The 18843-nt window shown below is 35.9% G+C and overlaps 1 protein-coding gene across 2 annotated transcripts in view; it reads right to left on the reverse strand.

Annotated features, from left to right (window-relative positions):
• The window catches only part of hpcal4 (hippocalcin like 4), a 26979-nt gene that overhangs the window by 6507 nt on the left and 1629 nt on the right, over window positions 1–18843 (reverse strand). Inside the window, exons 4-5 of one of the 2 annotated variants that reach the window (XM_016490151.1) lie at window positions 17610–17705; window positions 14392–14539 (exon numbers count right to left, since the gene is read on the reverse strand). In XM_016490151.1, coding sequence (XP_016345637.1) covers window positions 14392–14401 — 10 coding nt within the window. In that variant the 5' untranslated portion in view covers window positions 14402–14539; window positions 17610–17705. Of the gene's footprint in view, window positions 1–12858; window positions 12970–14391; window positions 14540–17609; window positions 17706–18843 lie in introns of those variants that run through there. The other variant, XM_016490152.1, reaches the window with a different exon arrangement.

Genomic DNA, 18843 nt, shown 5'->3' on the forward strand with positions numbered 1-18843 from the left:
TTTATCCCACTGGTTTTGGCTTGTTGTCTAAGCAACACATACACTACAGGCCCAGATTGTAGCCAACTAGCAGCATCTGCTCGTCTGTGTCTTTGTGTCTGTGCACTTGTGAGACACACTGTGACAAATTTTAAACTTCGAGATAATAAATTGTTCAAATCCGTAGGGAAAACGAAACGTTTTTCATTTTTGGGTGAACTACTCCTTCAAAAACGTAGGGATTTTTCCAATTAATTGTGATCTTCATTTGAACTATCCTGATATTGATTTCAAGAATCACTAGATTGATCTTTACTCTATTTTCAGTAGCTGTCTGTGTGAAAATGTATTTGCTGCACTTACTATCCTGATGCTGTCTGGACCCTGTTGTAATTTTTTTTTTTTTTTTAAGTCAAATTTTTTATAATGTGAGGTTGGTAGTTTCCCTGTATCCATGTTTCCTGTACCATTTTTAGCAGCAAAATATACAATGATGGATGACCCTTTTGAGTCAGTTCTTTAAATGAATAGTTTAGTCATTTAAATAAATTAACTATTACTTTTAATGCCAGCTGCTCTCACCGACCTTAAATTCCCCCCCAGTAATTGAATGTTTCGGGGAAAACAGCAATGAGACTACCTTACCATTTATACCTAATAATTTATTGATAAACTACAAAGTGATAAAGTTCATGATGCTTAATCGTCATCTCTGGTGTGGACACGCAATATACATGTTTCATACGGATACATAATCTGAGAATATTTGTTTTCTATTTGAATTGGTTAATTATTAAAACGTTTCACAATCTATAGATATATTTCTCGTCTGTGAAGCAATAGTTTCGGTTCATTTTTGAGGCACTCAAGTTCACAGGGATCGAGACGGCAGAAATAGTACCCTGTTTGGTTTCGTTATTTTACAGCACGCAACGTTTTGTTATTGTGAGTGTACACAAACAAATGTACACCCTTAACAGATTCGAACGATGTAATTATTCTTGTCTGTATGACCAAAAATGACGGAGTATTTTAAGTGCAAGTGATTGCACCGCACCTCCATGTTAACTGTCATGCAGTATAAGCACGCTCATTTTAAGATGGGGACCCCCCCAAAATTACAATTCTGGCTGCGCCAATGCTGCATATATAAATAAAATGGACATTATGAATAATGCACAAATCAAATTAAACTGAAATTCAAAAGGAATTTAATAAAACTAAGAGCTTGTCAAACTAAATTAAATCAAATTAGAAAATATGGACTGGTACAGTGTTATTTTTTTATTTGTTTATTTTTTATTGAATTTTAGTTTTATTGTAATAATTCAAGTTAAATTAGCTGAAATAAGCTTATATATATTATTTCAGTTAATGTTTATTTATTTTATTTCAAGTAAAAAAAGTTTTATGGTTTTACAAATAATTTCAAAGACTATCAAAAAAATGCATTTTAAATGTGTCTCCTGTGACCACTTTATTTGGATTTCATCTAGGCACTCCCCTCTTATACCGTCACACTCCATCACTTTCATGAGAGCTGCAAGTGTAGCACATGAATATGACTGAATAAATCGCCGCTTACGTGTGTTTAGGAAAGGATATGAATGGCAACAGCGATTTCAATTGCTTTGGAATTGATTTTTTTGGTGCACTTTTCTCAAAATAAGTCCCATAACGCTCACATGTTCAGTAAGTGGGTGGCAATTAGGAGGCACATGTATATAATTGAATAAATGAAGTCATTATGGTGCTTACGAGTGATTGGGAAGGAATATGAATGGTAACAGCGTTTCAGTTGTTTTGGCTCAACATATAGTGAAGTTGGAATTAAATGTTGTGATGCACTTTTATCATTTTTGACTTCTTCTGGAAGTGGTCGAAAGTGGACAATCTCAAAACATTTTAGAACCCATTTACGCCTGTATTAAATGTCATCCACTTTTGATCGGATTGATGGCCTTTGAGGTCTGGAAGGTGAGGGATGTTTTAAAGAGGGAGAGAGGGTTTTTAAGAGGGCCAGAGACCAGCTGTGTTTGGTGTCCAAGGTGAAGGTTGGACAGAGCAGCCCCATCCTCAGCCATGGACAAGGCCCAATTTAATGCCTGTCAGAAGAGCAAATGTTGCAGCAAATTGAGCTTACAAAAGCAACTCAGCTGATAAGAAATATGGGCAGTCTTAAAACGAATGGAAAAAATACAAAGTACACAAAAACCTTTAATCTTCTGATTGGCTTGTGTTGAGAATCAATGGTTTAATTGGGTCTTAGTGTTACAATGGAAACTCTTCTTTTCCCAGTTGTTTGCTGTGGAATAAAATCTCTCCTGAGCTTTTGTCTGAGTCAGTTCCTGCTTCATTTGCCACCCAAGGGGACGTTTTTGCTTATCAACGAATGCTGGCTTTTTTGTGGCTCCTATAGGATTATGACGGCTGCTTGCGGATTAGTCTAGCAGTGCTGAGGGAGGAAATGTGGGAGGCATTGTAAAGGTGCTGCCATCACTACGCCACTTCTATTTATTTGAGCAAAGTGATTCTTATCTGTGAGGCATTGCAGATTAATGCTTCATGTTTTAAGCTGCTTGAACCACATGCAACTGCCCTAGAGGTCGCTGGCTTGTCAGTGAAAAAGAAACTTCTGAAGGGCAGACAGACAGGGCTACATGGTTAGCTTTAGGCTTCCGAACAGGTAAATGACTGCTCTGATAGCTTTCTAACAACTGCTCTTTTAAAGCAAACATTAAACTCCTCTCAGGAATATCAAAACAGTTCATTGGTAGTACACTCAAACATCAGGATTTTAGATTCATATTTACATGCATGTATAAGGGAAAATGTCTGGTTTTACATGCTTTAATTGGTCACCTTTCTTAGTTTTTTTTCACTATTTATTTAATTATTTATTTATTTATTTTTGCCTTAACTAGTTGACAGCTAACCAATTTAAATAAATCTGTGGTATGAAAAATGGATGTTTTAAAACACAAAAATAATAGTCTAAATAATAGTCATAAAATGGCATGTACACTAATATAAAAATGTGAAAAATATTGTATGAAATAGGTTTAGATGTAATGTCACACTGCATTTCAGATTTTCTTATATGTACATAAACTTAACGCCAACATGCAATTGCATTTTAATTTTTTTATTTCAGTAATGTGATGCATTTACAAGCAAAACATTATATACAAATAGTAGATAGATTTTGTTGGGAACCAAGATGTTGAGCCCCAATGTTTCCCAATTGTAATTTCAATGTTATATATATATATATATATATATATATATATATATATATGGCTTTTAGTAGTAGTAGTTCTATTACAGTAAAGATATTAAAGAGTTTGCATTATTTTGGCTATTTGACTACTGGTTATTTTCCCCACCCTTGCTACCTAGGTGACATCAGGTAAATATTGTTTTATTGTTTCTTTAGAATAGCTTGAATATTAAGAGAAGGTGCGTGTATTAAGAAAGTAAATACGGTCTATTTTGACTTTATGTTGACTTTAAAGACTATAATGAACAAAAAATGAATCGCTCTCACAAAATTCCTGTGACGAGAACAAGAGGTCACGCACATTAATTCTGCTTCATGTTCTTTCAGTGATTTTTTTACAGACTCACGTATAGCTTTTACCTTCCCGTCAGCAAGAAAACAGAGCAAATGTCTTCTGTGGCCTTGTTTCATGGCCTCTCCTATCACTTTCTGTCTTTCATCAGTTCTCCATTGTCACTCAGATTAATCGATGGACAGTGATTGCCTATGTGGTCACTGCTGATGTCTTTGATATTCCAGCCACATCAGTCTGTGAGTGTTCCTTTTAAGATCCACCAAATGAGATGAGAACCCTGGGAGCCGAGATGTGCTGGACACTGGGATATTGGCAGTGGATTAATTCCGCCACAGCGCACATACATAGACAGAAGCACACACACAAATACACACACGTACAAAGACATACAGGTCTCGCGTTTAAATGGATCCAGGTGGGGAAATTATATATATATTTTTTCAAGGCTAGGACATTGTACTGGCAACAGTCAGAGACTGAACGAGCAAAGAAGAAATGACTCAATTTGAGTCTTTTACAGACTTTATTCACCTCAGTGACCCTCTGCAAACTCTTTCGAGATTGACACGCAGAAATGGCAGAAGCAACTGAGAGATGAAAAAGTAGTTTAGAGATTTCTAGATTTAAACCCTAAGAAAAAAACCTAAGAAACACACAGAAACTGTCATATCTGTTTGGACTCTCATTCTGACGGCACCCATTCACTGCAGAGGATCCATTGGTGAGCAAGTGATCAAGTGATCACAATATTTCAACAATATTTCTCCAAATCTGTTCTGACGAAAAAAACTTGGATGGCCTGAGGCCAGGGGGAATACATTTTCAGCAATTTTTCATTTTTTGGGTGAACTACTCCTTCAAGACTGCTGACATTTCGTTCCAATAAAAACTGCTGTGGCGTCTCTTTGAGTTTCTTGCCTGAGTGCATGTGTCTCTGCTGAGAGTTACCACCAATTCCAGTCACCACTGTCTTCCATCATTGCCTTTAACTCTCTCTCCTAACTCCCTATGACAGCTCTATGTAACAGGGGCCATGAACCTCACAGAGACAAAAAACTGGGTTGTATCTGCATTGTCAAACATAATAGATCAAACGCAATGAAGTAGCTGTCATTTAAACAAATGGAGCTCCAAATGAAGGTTCGGGAGGAGCATGTTCATCTAATCCTGTCTATCACAACACAAGGATAAATGGCTGCTTTCCTCTTTGCATTATTTTGATATATTAGATAATTATTTCAAAATGACATTTAGTGCTTTCGAGAATGCCTCAGAAATCATGAAATTGATATTATATTGATATATTTACAGATATTATTAAAGATAGAAAACATGTTTTTAGCAACTAATATAGGTAAAAACAACTTCAAACAAAATTTCTATATTCTGAAGAGATATTACTTAAATGTGTTATTAACATATAAAGGTTAAACAGGACACACACACACACACACACACACACACACACACACTTATGCACCAGTCCCGCACACAAACACACATCCGATTGAGTGTCACTGACCTGAATGGAGAGGGTGCTTTAAGTACCCTGTAAGGATGCTAGCCTTTTCACAACAATGTTCTGGCCCTTTTATGGTGGACAAAAGTGGCATGCTACAAGCGTGCTTTATCAAAACCTGGGAAGATACCACTGGTGAATAATTGGTTGTCCTGGTAACAGACCAGGAAGCTTTTCAACACAATTCAGCAAATAACAACTGGTTAGAATCTATGCCATGGATGGATGTTCTCTTTGGCTTATTTTTGCTCTTTCTTCGCATGAAACAGCAAAATCAACTCATCTTAAATTTGATTTATTATTTTCTATTCAGGGGCTGAAATTTTAAGTTAGCCATTTCAGGAAGGAATTATCTCAAGTAAACTTAACCAGTAACTGTAAGACCGCATAAAAAAATGGCATTCAAAATAGAATTTTATCTTGTAAATAAATAAAGATTATTTAAAATAATAATACATTTTTATGGATGTATGATATATAACAGCACCATTTCAGTTATCGACCAATACCTAGAGGTCCCTCCTCGATAATTTTTTTTTCTTCTTTTTTTTCTAATTCAAACATTATACTGTTTTTTTCCAAAGATTTCAATTAACTTTTCACTTAAAGAAGCATTACTATATAATATAAAGTAATATATACAGTAAGTTGGAAAAATAAAAAATCACGATCAGCAATTGTGGTTAATATTATGATCCTTTTCTCAGCCTATGAAAGTTTTATGGATGTTTACGTCACTCCTGAAGCTTTTTATGCCACCTTCTCATGACTGCAGTTCAATTACAGGTGAGTCATAAAATTCTCCACTGACTCATGTGGCAGAACAACCAATAGTGGGCATAAATAATGCAGCTGTTTGGAGATATGCACGCTAAAGGTCAACCATGCTTATCTGGAGTCAAAGGGGCACATCCAAAACTGTCAGTCATCATCATCATCATCTGCCAAAGGAGCTTTTGTGAGTGAAAGAGGCAACATAAATGAGATTCTTCAATTATACATGAACAGATCAGTGGGGAAAATACATAGTCCCTTTATTTTCCCCTGTATCTGTCAGTAACAAAAACCCTCTCTGTCCCTAACTGTACTTTTTCTCACAGCTACTAATGCACAACACTCACACACACAGGGCATGGTGGCAGATGGTTCAGGGCAGTCATTTAAGGTAGTTGCAGTAGGCAAGGGGCTGCTGCGTCCCATGCGGGGTATGGGGCACAGACAAACAAAATTACTTAGCAACTGCAGAACTGTAGCTATGCTCTCGAGCTGGGACACTAAACGTAGGATCTTCTAAACGCAACAAATGCCTAAACAGCAATAATATAATCATTTCTATAGATGCATCTTGATTTTTGTCTATATATTAAGGTCCAGCATTGTTTTGGACCCCATTGTCTTTAATTGCATGGACAAAAACAGTTGAAAGCTCAAAATATTTTGCTTCATGTTCTACAGAAGAAAGAAAGTCATACAGCTTTTGGGTGAACTATCTCTTTGGGTAGAAGCCTGTTGCTTTTTCAAAGACAAATGCTCCATCTCAGAACTCACTGTTTTAGACTGTGCTCAGATTTGCCAAGATATCAAACTCTGTAATCAAGTTCAATATGAACCCAAACATTTCTCATAAAAAAACTCCAAAAATATCAAGGATAATTTTATTTGAGCTCTTTACAATGCCAAAAAAAAAAAGAGTCTAATTTGTGTGTATTTTTATTTCTTTTACATTAAGGACTTTCCGGAGAAACATCTCAGACAAAGTTGATACTAAAATGAAACATGGCTGAGAATCACGTCTCCTGAGCTATGAAAGAGCAACCCCTAAGCAATATTTTTTTTTCTCTGGGATAAAAACAACTAGTCATGTTTACTGGCTCTAAACGAGTCCCACAGCATCATGTTAAATTAGACCCTCTGGTGTTTCTATAGTGATGTTTCCCCACTCCAGTGCTGAAGAAACATATTCTCCTCTCTCAGGAGAAGAGGGCAACCCAATGAAAGTCACCGCACCTGCTCTCTACCTCTCAAAATATTGTATGTACTAAGTACTGTCATTTGTATCTGCTAATGCAACACTGTTGCGGCTGATGGCTGGAAATACAAAGAAGCATAATGCTGTATTTTGAGGAACCTAAAAGCACTATAGTTCCACTCCACAGAATACAATGAAATGACCTAATGCTTCCTCAAAAACCAACTGTTTTATGTTCTGAATTAGAGATACTTATGTGCATTGAGTTAAAAAAAACGGGTTAATAGTAATACCAATAAGTGTTATTGCTAAGGCAAGCAGGGTGAGTGATTTGAACCCTAATACAAACACAAAATCAACCCACACCATTGCTACAGACTTGAATGATAGCTCATTCATGCGGCTTGTTGAGTAGAGGTGTGCTATTACCCTTCTAAGCATTTTCACCTGCCAGATGATGTCAGATGAAAAACCATATTTATTATACTGAATACTGAATTTTACCACAACACCAACAACACTGTGGCACAGTGGCAGCAAGTTTTGCATGGGCATTCACCACTTACATAGGCCTATATACAAATCTGGTATTAAATCTCATATAAATAATATGGTTACACTTTAATTTAGGGACCAATTCTCACAACTATGCCTAGTTGCTTATTAGCATGCATATTATAGCATATTGGTTGTTTACTAGTACTTATAAAGCAAATATGAATCTGCATGACCATATTTTAGATCGCTAAACTTAACAACTACCTTACTAACTATTAATAAGCAGCAAATTAGGAGTTTATTGAGGCTAAAGTCGTAGTTAATAGTTAATAGTGAGAAGTGGTGCCCAAACTTAAGTATGACCAACAATATAAAATTAACATTAGTATTAATTTAAATAATATAATACAATATAATATATTATACATTTGAAAACATTCAGTTCATTTCCTTGTATTATTGGAAAATAATACAAAAGATGGTTGTCATAAGATAATCTAACCAGCTAAACAAAATATTATAAAATCATTACCATGTTTGTGGTTCTGTCACTGCTAGAGTACAAAACAACAACATTGTAAACAGTTGATTTCAGTAAGCTCATGCCATCCATCTCTGTTAAGCAGAACAAAATATTGTACCATTAAACGGCTGTTCCAGATGCTGGAATAATAACTCTTGAGCAAAATCAGTATTTAGTATTCAGAACGGCGTGTCACACAGGTGCACAGTCTTTCTGTGTTCATTTTATTGTGCTGCATTTGATTTAAGTGGCTTGGCAGACTGTATTTGAACTGTGCCCTCTCAAGAATGGTACTTTTGGGGGGGCAATAAAAGGGATTATGAAATGTGGTGACCAGTCTAGTGCACTGCAATACCTCTGAAAAATACCTCTGAAAGTATGCACTACACTGGCGAATAAAATTTGTTTGGATCAGATACGTCATAAAACTGTGCAAATCAATTGTAAACATCAAAAGTTTGAAATACCACCTCTCGGGAGGTGCAAATGTGCAATATGCTTATTTTCTATTGCCAGTTCAATGTAAAATCAATTTGTGTTAAAATCAATAGGCTGGAAACTGACATGTAGTCAGATCCTAATGGATGTGCTGCACCGAATACTAGACTGGAAGCACAGTGGCTGTCATTATATGCCAACACTATGGGCCTGTTTACACCTGGGCACTTAGCTATCCAATCGTGAAAAGACCAGATGTAAATGCCCTCCGAAACGCTTTTGAGACAGATGTAAATCCGATTGCTCAAACCACTTCAGGAGGTGGTCTGGGACGCATTCCAGATGAAATTGGATAAATGCACACCACATATGTCAATTTTTCTCCTCCCAAAATGTTCAAATGTGTGAGAGCATTTTATAGGCTAATATGAGGTTATATATGAGAGTGCTAATGCAACATGCATCGCCACAGATGAGTAGCAGAGTATTTCTCTTCAGCAAGCCGATGCACAAACTGCAGCAAAAGAAACTGAAAGTAAGTCGCAGATGCTCAACACACAATCGTCTTCATTAAAGGCAGTGAGACTAAATTATCTTACGAGTGCTGATGCCACTCTCTCTCCTATTGCAGTCTTTGATCTTGAAATTAGCTGATGAATAAAATGCAGTGCATATTTGTTGCTTTCATTGACGTGAACGCCATTAAATTTGCATATAGCGCGGGAATTGAAGATCGGATTAATATCCGTTTTGTGGAGACACACGTATGTGGCCAAGTGTAAATGGAACCGTTTTTACAAATCAAATAGCTATCCGATCAGAGAAAATGCATGAAGTGACCAGGTGTAAACAGGCCCTATGTTTGCCATGGAATAGTCAGTCCTACTTCTCAAAATCAGCCTTATCATGGTTTGAATTTCATATCCTGCCTTATCTATATGCTGTTACATGTTGGGTAAAGCATTGAACAATTTGTTTCTAACACCCCGGGGCGTCATCCAATAACTCCAGCTGCTAAATGTATCTGACAGCATCCCCCTGTTATAACACAATACTTGCCTCTCACTCAAATTCAGAACAGGAAGCAGAGCAAAGAACAACAACAACAACAACGCCAGAAAAAAAAAGAAAAAGATTAACAGAAAGGAAACAAGCCAGACCGCTTCTGTTTGACATGATGAACATGCACAATATTAACAGGATCCTATCTGAGGGTAAAAAAACGCAACAGTCCTCATTCGTTCTTCCATGCAGGCATTCCTTTGCTTTCCATATCGAGCCGCCCAGAGGCCATTAGATCGGTCCCGTCAAAAAGCTGGCAACTGTGTGTGGCTTTCAGAGCTCAGCCATTTTAAATCTGTCATCCATCTCCATGAAAACCAGAGCATGTGACGTAATCAGTCAGTCGTCCAATGCGTGTGAGTGTAGTGCGATACTGCCCAATGCTCTTGTTGGGGACAACATCAAGGGGACAGTTGGACGTATGTGTGCTGACCCTATGACCCATCCACAGTCTAGTACTACCTTTTAGTTCACCTAAAAAAATCATTAACCCTATAAAGCCTACTGTACCATATTCGATATGCAAATTTATGAGGTATCTAAATTATTAACCTGATCAAAACTTACCTGAACTTTAGGTTCAAGGTTTACTTGATTATCTATACATCGTTTTTTTTCTTTTAGAAAAATCGTGAAAATGTGAGTATCAAAAATAATACGTCAGCCAGACTTTTTGAAAAACATTCACTCTTAAAATAAAGGTTCTTTATTGGCATTTATGGTTCCACGAAGAACCATCCATAGAACCTTTCCATTGCATAACAAGTTCTTTATAGTGGAAAAAGGGTTTTAAAATGTTCTTCACACTTAGAAAAAAATATATATTTTAAGAACTGTTGACTGAAATGTTCTTTTGGGTCCCTTTTGGAACCTTTCATTTTAAGACTTTTTTTGTACATCTCTCATTCAAGATTGTATTGTATTATATATATTTGCCATCATTCATGTTCAAATATGAGCTCCATATTCTCCTATATCATACTATATGGAGCATAAAAGCCTGATGTATCAAATATGACACTCAACAAACACACATATGCAAACTTTCTAAAATATATTCATTATATTTGTCAAAAGGTTCAATAAAATGCTTTTAAAAGAATTCTGACTATGTCAGGCTTTACAGGGTTAAAGGACAAAGCTGCTGCCATGCTCCTCCCCAACAGGACAACTTTTCAGACATTTCAAACTAAGTACAGATTTTACAATCACCCTGCACTTCAGCAATTGAAGTGTGTCATGGTCAAATGAAGTAATGAGGCCATAGACCTCCACTCTTCTCACCACTGAAACCATCCCATATCTCTCTGCCCTCTGCCGTGTTTTATCTAAGCATACGTAACCAATTCTGCATCCATTCATTATTTGAGCTTAATGAGCAGTGGCCGTGAGACATACTGAGCTCATTGAAGATTCATGGCCACTCGAAGGCCCATCCAAATGGCAGCATGGATGCAAACAGACATGGTGCCAACACGCTGATGCTTTCACAACTCGCTGCTGATCATTTTAGAGACAGTTCAGTGGTGAGCACTTGGTGACCAGTGAACAGAGCACTCAAAGAACAGTCAATTATTTATTAACGTTGAGTGTTTATATGCAGATTGTTTACAAATGCACAAGCACACATTCACAAAGAAAGAAATGGAATATACATGGGATGTGTTTTAAAATTGTGTGAGCTGTTTACCTAGACAGCTTCCTTGGTGCCAGATGCCCAAAACTGCTGCAACATCCTATCATGCCACAAAATGCTTCACACATCCATGATGTCCAAAAATGATCCCTAGAAATATGCCTAACATATGCTGTATGCACCTATAATGTCCAAAAATGCTGCAACGGCCTATGATGCCTAAACAATTCTGCATGCGTCTTATGATGCCAAAAAAACTGCCATATGCCTATGATGCCAAAAAAATGCTGCATGCATCAATGATGCCCAAAAATGATCCCTAGAAATAAGACAAAAGTATGCTGTATGCAGCTATAATGCCCAAAAATGCTGCAACGGCCTATGATGCCTAAGCAATTCTGCATGCATCTTATGATACCAAAAAAATGTGGTATGTCCCTATATGGTGGCCAAAAATGCTGCACGCATCCATGATGCCCAAAAATGATCCCTAAACTGTGAAATATGTATAAAATATGCTGTACGCACATATGATGCCCACAGCAAGCTGCACAAGTAATGCCAAACAATGCTGCAGAAAGAAAAAGGCTGCACACATATATGATGCCCAAAAATGCTACAAGCACATATGATGTCCAAAAATGACGCTCAAGTCCATGATTCCCAAAAATGTTCAACGCACCTATGAATGATAGTCAAAAATGCTGTATGCATCCATGATGCCCAAATATGAGCTATGAAATATTCCTAAAATATAATGTATGAACCTGTGAAGCCCAACAATTATCCCTAGAGCAATGAAATATGCCTAAAATATGCTGTAAGCAGGCATGATGGTCACAGCACGCTGACAAAAACGTCCAGAAATGCTGCAGGCATGATTCCCTTAACTGCTTCAAGCACCTATAATGGGCAAAAATGCTGCATGAGTCCATGGTGCCAAAAAATTCTCTATAATGATGCCCAGAATCGCTGCAGTGCCCTATGGTGCCCAAAATGCTGGAAGCACTTCAGATGGCCAAAAATGCTGGCTAGGAAGGCAGCTGACTAGGTTTTGAGACACAGCCATGTTGTCCCACTCATACATCCGTGGCGCAGACACAACACTGACTCACATCCACGCATCCATGAACTTTTCTGGCACCGCTCTATTCATAAACAGCCCTTAACGCCCTAAGCTTGTGTCAATAGCACGAGCTAATAAATGCAACAGACCAAGTCGTAAGTATATAAACCACAAGCCAACTTAACACTGAATATAAAACCAAATGAAAAAATACGAGTTTATTAGCCTATTGGCGCAGCTCAAATGTAAATTCCATTTTGTTTAGTCTTCCTTTAATTACATTTATATGAATGCACCATATATCAATGCATGATTAAGATTAAACAACATGTTAATCTTCTAACGTAAAACTTATAATCGCACATTTCTGAAAAAACATTTGTCCCTTTATAGCAAATAAAAAAGTGAACGCTGTTTTATTATTGTGTTTTAATATGTGAATCAATTTATCAAGTGTTAGTAACTGAAATATAAAATCTGTATGTTGTATTCAGCGAACCTTGAAGGCTTTCATAATGCGCACGTTATGAAAAAAAAATGAAATGACAGAGACAAGTAGATAACTATTTCAATACAGATACAATATTACTCACCCAAATATCGTGAGAGAAGTATCCGGTCTTTTATGTATCGCTCAAAGTGACTTGTACTCTCGCGGTTGGAGGAGTAAACTGTACTTCAACCGAGAAACGCCACCTATTTGTTTCTTCTCTATGATGGGGAGGATGAATGGAGCGGTTTCGTTTCCCTTGCCAACACATTTGCATAAGGACCGCCTAATCCGACCTCTGATTGGCCAATATCAGAGATTAGAGGGACTGTCAAAAATTATTCGTTTTTAACTGGATAGTCTCAACTGTCAGTCAAAAAACAGCTCGTTGCCGCATACCTTACAAACTAGCGCTTGTTGCACCTTCCTGCGGGCATCACTGCGTGCCAACAGAGGAAATGTGCATGTTTATCTTTACTCGAACAGGGACTTTAATCATTTGCATTACATAGATAACATATATCTATCTATAATCTATCTATCTATCTATCTATCTATCTATCTATCTGTCTGTCTGTCTGTCTGTCTGTCCGTCTGTCTGCCTTATAAGCAGTTGGCATATGAAAAGAAAAATAAGTGAAAAAAAGTATTTTTTGTTGGTGACAAATTAAACCACATAAACATTTGATCAAGATTGTGGTGGAGATGGAATGGAGTCAATTTTACATCTGGTGACTATTGTTACAATTTTTCTTAATTGCTTTGGCTCAATTTTGAATCCATCTTTACATTTTCTAGACTGTAAATGCAATCACAACTCTATGTCTGCAAAATATAGTAACTTGCCCAAATCTTTTTTAGATACGTATTTAAAAAGTAGGTAAAAGTTGACTGCAAAAAGTCAATAAGTAGTAAACAGAAAACGACTTTTTCACATTTGTATGTTTACAGTTCATTTATTTCTGTAGCAATGTGAATGTGAACATTAACATTTGCATGTCCAAATCATAAAGTCAACATTTGCCAGTTTAGCAGACATCATGAACGTTTCGTGCCATATATTTATGGAATATATATGTATGTATGTCTGACTGATTTTGATAACTGAATGAATAATTTTGCATTTGATGGCTCACAAAGTTGTGAAAAGTAGTAACTCATCAGTTTTGATCAAAAAGCCTGTACATGCATGTACAAATTGTAGACAATTGTCTTGTGCACACGTGCCAAAACACATGCAATTTGCTTAAATAAGAATAAGAAAGTTAAATCTGGTATGAACAAGAAACTATTATTTCTTGAATATTATTTCGATTAACTATTTAGAGATCTGAATCTTATTCAAGAATTGAGCCAAAGCAATTGAGAAAAACTGTAATGCAATACCAGGTGACCTATGTTGTTTTACATCCAATACCCAAAGCTCAATTCTACTCTAATTATTGACACCTGAACAATTGCTTGATTGGCAAGTAGTTTTCTTCTGAGACACAACATTCTAATGTTGTACTTAATTTCTTCCCTTACTTCTTTTTGAATGGTCTCGTCCTCTCCTTCCTCTGCATCACATTGCCTTTGGATCTCCTTGGCCATTTAGCCTCACATCAGGAAGGGTGTAATTGTTTGCTGGACTCACCTTCACGCATATTCTGGGTCACTCTAAAAGAACATCAGCAGACATGTCATGCACGCCCCTCCTGGTGTCCTCCCACTCCAGACTCTCTTCAGTTGAGTAAATAGGGCGTCCAGCACTTTACTGGCAGGTGCCAGTATGAAATGACATTCTGAGAGGAAAACAGCAGGTATCTGGTTTACAGTCTCTTTCAGTTTCCTAGAAATGGGCAGCATTTGGTTAACTGTTGGTTCTCACTGTGGGCAGTGTTTCAAATACATGTATTTGAAATACAATTTTGTATTTAAATACCTTTGGAAAAAGTCTAATGTATTTTGTATTTAAATACATTTAATCTTAGTATTTTTGTATTTAGTATTTTTGTATACTTGTTGATCCAGGAAATCAGCAGTCTAATTAAGAGGTTGATTGGCAAAAAGTATTTTTGTATTTTGAAAATACAAAAATACTAAGCTTAAATGTATTTAAATACAAAATGCAAAATATTCTGTATTTCAAATGTATGTATTTGAAATACTGCCCGTCCCTGACTGTGGGCTGCTGTCAGTCAATTTAAAGTGCGTTGTTTTGCCCTGCCATCCACCCCGCTGCTGCACACATGCTATTGCAGAAGTTGATCAGAATTAGGAGACCACATATGATACTGTGAACTCTTACTGTGATGTCCGGTCCGGTTCTTTTGTGGATTTTTCTTTGGTATGCTTAGAAGTGGATAGTATATTTTTTGGTATATTTTCACAGTAGATAGTGAGAGTAACAAAGTTTATATTGAGGGTTGATTTATATTGAAATGTGTGTAATATGCCCTTTACAGATTGTCACCCACCCTTGTATACAAAAAAGGGAGTGTTGAAAGTGCACTTGTAGTGCACTTCAAATCTTAAAAGTATATGAAAAAAACTGTACTTGCAGATAATATATGAATGAAAACTTTTAAAACTTTTACTTTTAAAAAGTATGCTTTCTAATAGTGTCAAATAAAAAGTATATTTTAAATCATTACATCATGCTTTAAAGTAACTTCTTTCAACGTGCTAACATGAAAAAATACATACAAAAATGCATGTACGTTTATCATGTCAAAAAAGCACTCTTTAAATGGCATTTTATATAAATTTAAACTGTATATTTTGTATGAAAACATTACATTTAGTTTGCCCTTGAGTATATTTTTTTTAAAGAACATTATTTTCTGTAATAAGTACACTCTAAAAAAACTGCTGGGTTGTTTCAACCCAACTTTGGATCAAATATGGACTAACCCAACCATTTGGTTAAATTTTTATACGAATTTTTTAACCCAAAAGTTAGGTTAGTCCATATTTGACCCAAAGTTGGGTTGAAACAACCCAGCATTTTTTTAGAGTGCATATTTCTTTTTCACAAGGAGGCCACACAGACTACAATGAAAAAAAAAAACTTTTTGGCTGAACATTATTCAGTCATGGATAGTGGTTCCACATGATTGAGTTAAGTAATTTGGACATGATAGAATCAAGTTATTTGGATATGATACAACATGTCTAATTTTAGTTGAGCTTACTCAGTTCCTTTTTGTTTAAGCTACATGAAGTATTTGAGTAGAGATCAAATGTTTCCAATGTGTGGAACCACTGTCCATGATTGAATCCTGTTCAGTTATTTTTGAGTGTATTTAATAACATATATTATAATACATTATATTATAATATGTTATTATAATACAGTATTATAATAACATATATCAAGCTAAATAGAACTTTTTTAAAACATATCATGTTAAGATATTGGCAGTCTATATCCATTGGAGTTTACCAAAGAGAATATTAAACATTAACAAGTCTCCCTATTTTCTCATCTTAATTAAAAAAATGCATAAAATACCACTGGTACAAAGCAATGATGACAGAACAGGAGGGTATTCTTATTGAAATATTATTGAAAAACAACATTTACTTCACAAAACATTCTTAAGCATAAAATAATATCAGTGGGCCATATAGTCAGAAATATATAAATAAAACAATCATTTTATCAAATAAGTCAAGACTGCACAAACAAGAAAATATGTTTGTTTAAAATTTCCATTTTAAAATGGTAAAAAAAAAAAAATACAAAAACAAAACACCAGAAACAGAGTGGATCATTTTTATGTAAAATGTAAATTTTTCTTCAAGATTCAACAGCAGCTGCTGTATGAGCTTTGAGTAGTTATAGTGTACTCTAAAGTAAAAATAAAAACACAGCAGAAGTGCACTGGTTGGATGACTTCACCACCTCATCCTCACAGACAATCAAAACATCCAGTGGGTTCCCTCAATGATGCTGCCTTCTGCACCTGGTCAGGCTCCTTTTTATAAATGGCAATTAAAAAAAAAAAGTTAGTGTTAGTGTATTTCACCACATATCATAAAAACCCTTTTGTGGAAAGACACCATATTTACATTTTCATAAATGAACAAAATGTGAAGGATTGGAGTAGTGTTTATTTAGTAGGGTGTGTGCCCATTTAAAACCCTGTAGTACTTTAATTTTCACAATATGTCTTCTAGAGCTGGTTGTCAGCTGGATTTAATTTGGAAAAATGTTCAGTGGTGTATCAGCTGAAGGTTCTAGAGCTTGAATTGAATCAAATTTTCTTTAATAAAAAAACCTACTAATTATAAATTAATAAATCAACCTAAGGTTCTTTAGTACATCATGTCATAGCAAACGGATACAAATCTTGTTCAGTTTTGGGGGGAAAATGAAGGTATTTTTAATACTCTTATCATTTTGTTCGTCCATTGAAAGTCTAGGCAATCAATATTTACCTTCAAGAAGTACATAAAGACATAGTTATTCCACATGAACAAAGTGGTTTTATCAAGTCTTCTAACAAGACACAGGTTTGATTAAATTTAATAGAGAAGCTTGACTGAGGTTTGGTTAGTATTTTTCAAGCATGCACATTTCAGTTTCCCTTTAAAATATTTGCTGTGCTCTACATGTGTGCATTGTTGAATGTTTATATGAAAATAAAAGCCTAAATTAAACTGAACTTGATGATAAAGATTGCCTAGACTTTCAATGGATAGACAAAAATGATGAAAGAATATCATATTTTTTTATATTAATAAAAATTCTCATGAGTTTGGACCAACATGAGTGTGAGTAAATCATGACAATTTTCATTTTAAGTGGACTATCCTAACCATGCATGTTCCCAAGCATATATAATGTAGTCCTTACATGTGTCCTACCTTGTGTGTCTTGAAAGCATCTGCTGACTCTTCCTTTCATAATGTTAATAGATATGCCAGGATCGTTGTTCGAATGACATCAATGCCATTTTTGTCCTTGAAGACAAAGCACAAAATTAGGATTACGTATCTGTGTTTATACAGCTGCAGCAACAAGCAGTCTGTAATTGTTCTGAGGACATGCCGACAAGTTAAGGACATGAGAACAGGCTTAAATTAAATAAGCATTCCCGTTTGTATGCATTTCAACCGGGGTTCGCATATTAGCTGCTTAACCTCAATGTTCACGTTTGCTTATTTCTTAGGTCGATGTTTTCCGTAGCTGCTCTCTTTATCATCCTAATGGATTTAATACACAATGAGAGTATAAAAGTTATATCAATGACAGTTATCAAATGACTTTAATTAATATATTTTGCTCAGGTGGATGCTGGGGTCTTCTCTCATCAACACATAGTGCGCATTCTAACTAGTGTTAAGCCGGGCGGCATGGTAGCCCAGGCACACATAGTAATACATGCGGTTCACATGGCTCTTTGCAGCAGCATCAGTACATATGTATTGGCATCAGTATATATGTACATACTGTATGTATTATAGATCTGCTTGTTTGGGGGATATTTGTTCTATTCTGACCTGTTTTCATTCTTTCTGTATGTGTGAATACAAAACCTACAAAACCACCACTGGCTCTGCAACCCTTTACCTAAATTCATTACTTCAGAGTTATGTGCCCTCTAGAAGCTTGCGTTCTGCAAGTGAATGACGCATTATTGTGCCATCTCAAAGAGGCACAAAATCACTTTCACAGACTTTTTCATTAACTGTTCCCTCCTGGTGGAATGACCTGCCCAACTCAATCCGAGCAGCTGAGTCCTTAGCCATCTTCAAGAAACGACTAAAACACATCTGTTCCACCTTTATTTGACCCTCTAACTCTAACACTTTCTATTCTATTTTAATTCTACTTTATCTATTTATCTTTTTTATTAAAAAAAAAACTAACACTAGCTTTCTATTTTTTTCTGTTCCATCTACTTGTTTTTCTTTGTGTGTGTGTGTGTGTGTGTGTGTATGTGTATATAAAAACTGGCTACGTGTACTGCGTTAGGCTAACCAAGACTTGTCATTTGCACTTATACAGTATATTGTTGCACTTTTTTTAGTTTTGACTGCTTTTATTGTCCTCATTTGTAAGTCGCTTTGGATAAAAGCGTCTGCTAAATGACTAAAT

The sequence above is a fragment of the Sinocyclocheilus anshuiensis genome, unplaced genomic scaffold (genome assembly GCF_001515605.1).
Source record: "Sinocyclocheilus anshuiensis isolate Anshui unplaced genomic scaffold, SAMN03320099.WGS_v1.1 scaffold162, whole genome shotgun sequence".
Classification (NCBI taxonomy): Eukaryota; Metazoa; Chordata; class Actinopteri; order Cypriniformes; family Cyprinidae; genus Sinocyclocheilus; species Sinocyclocheilus anshuiensis.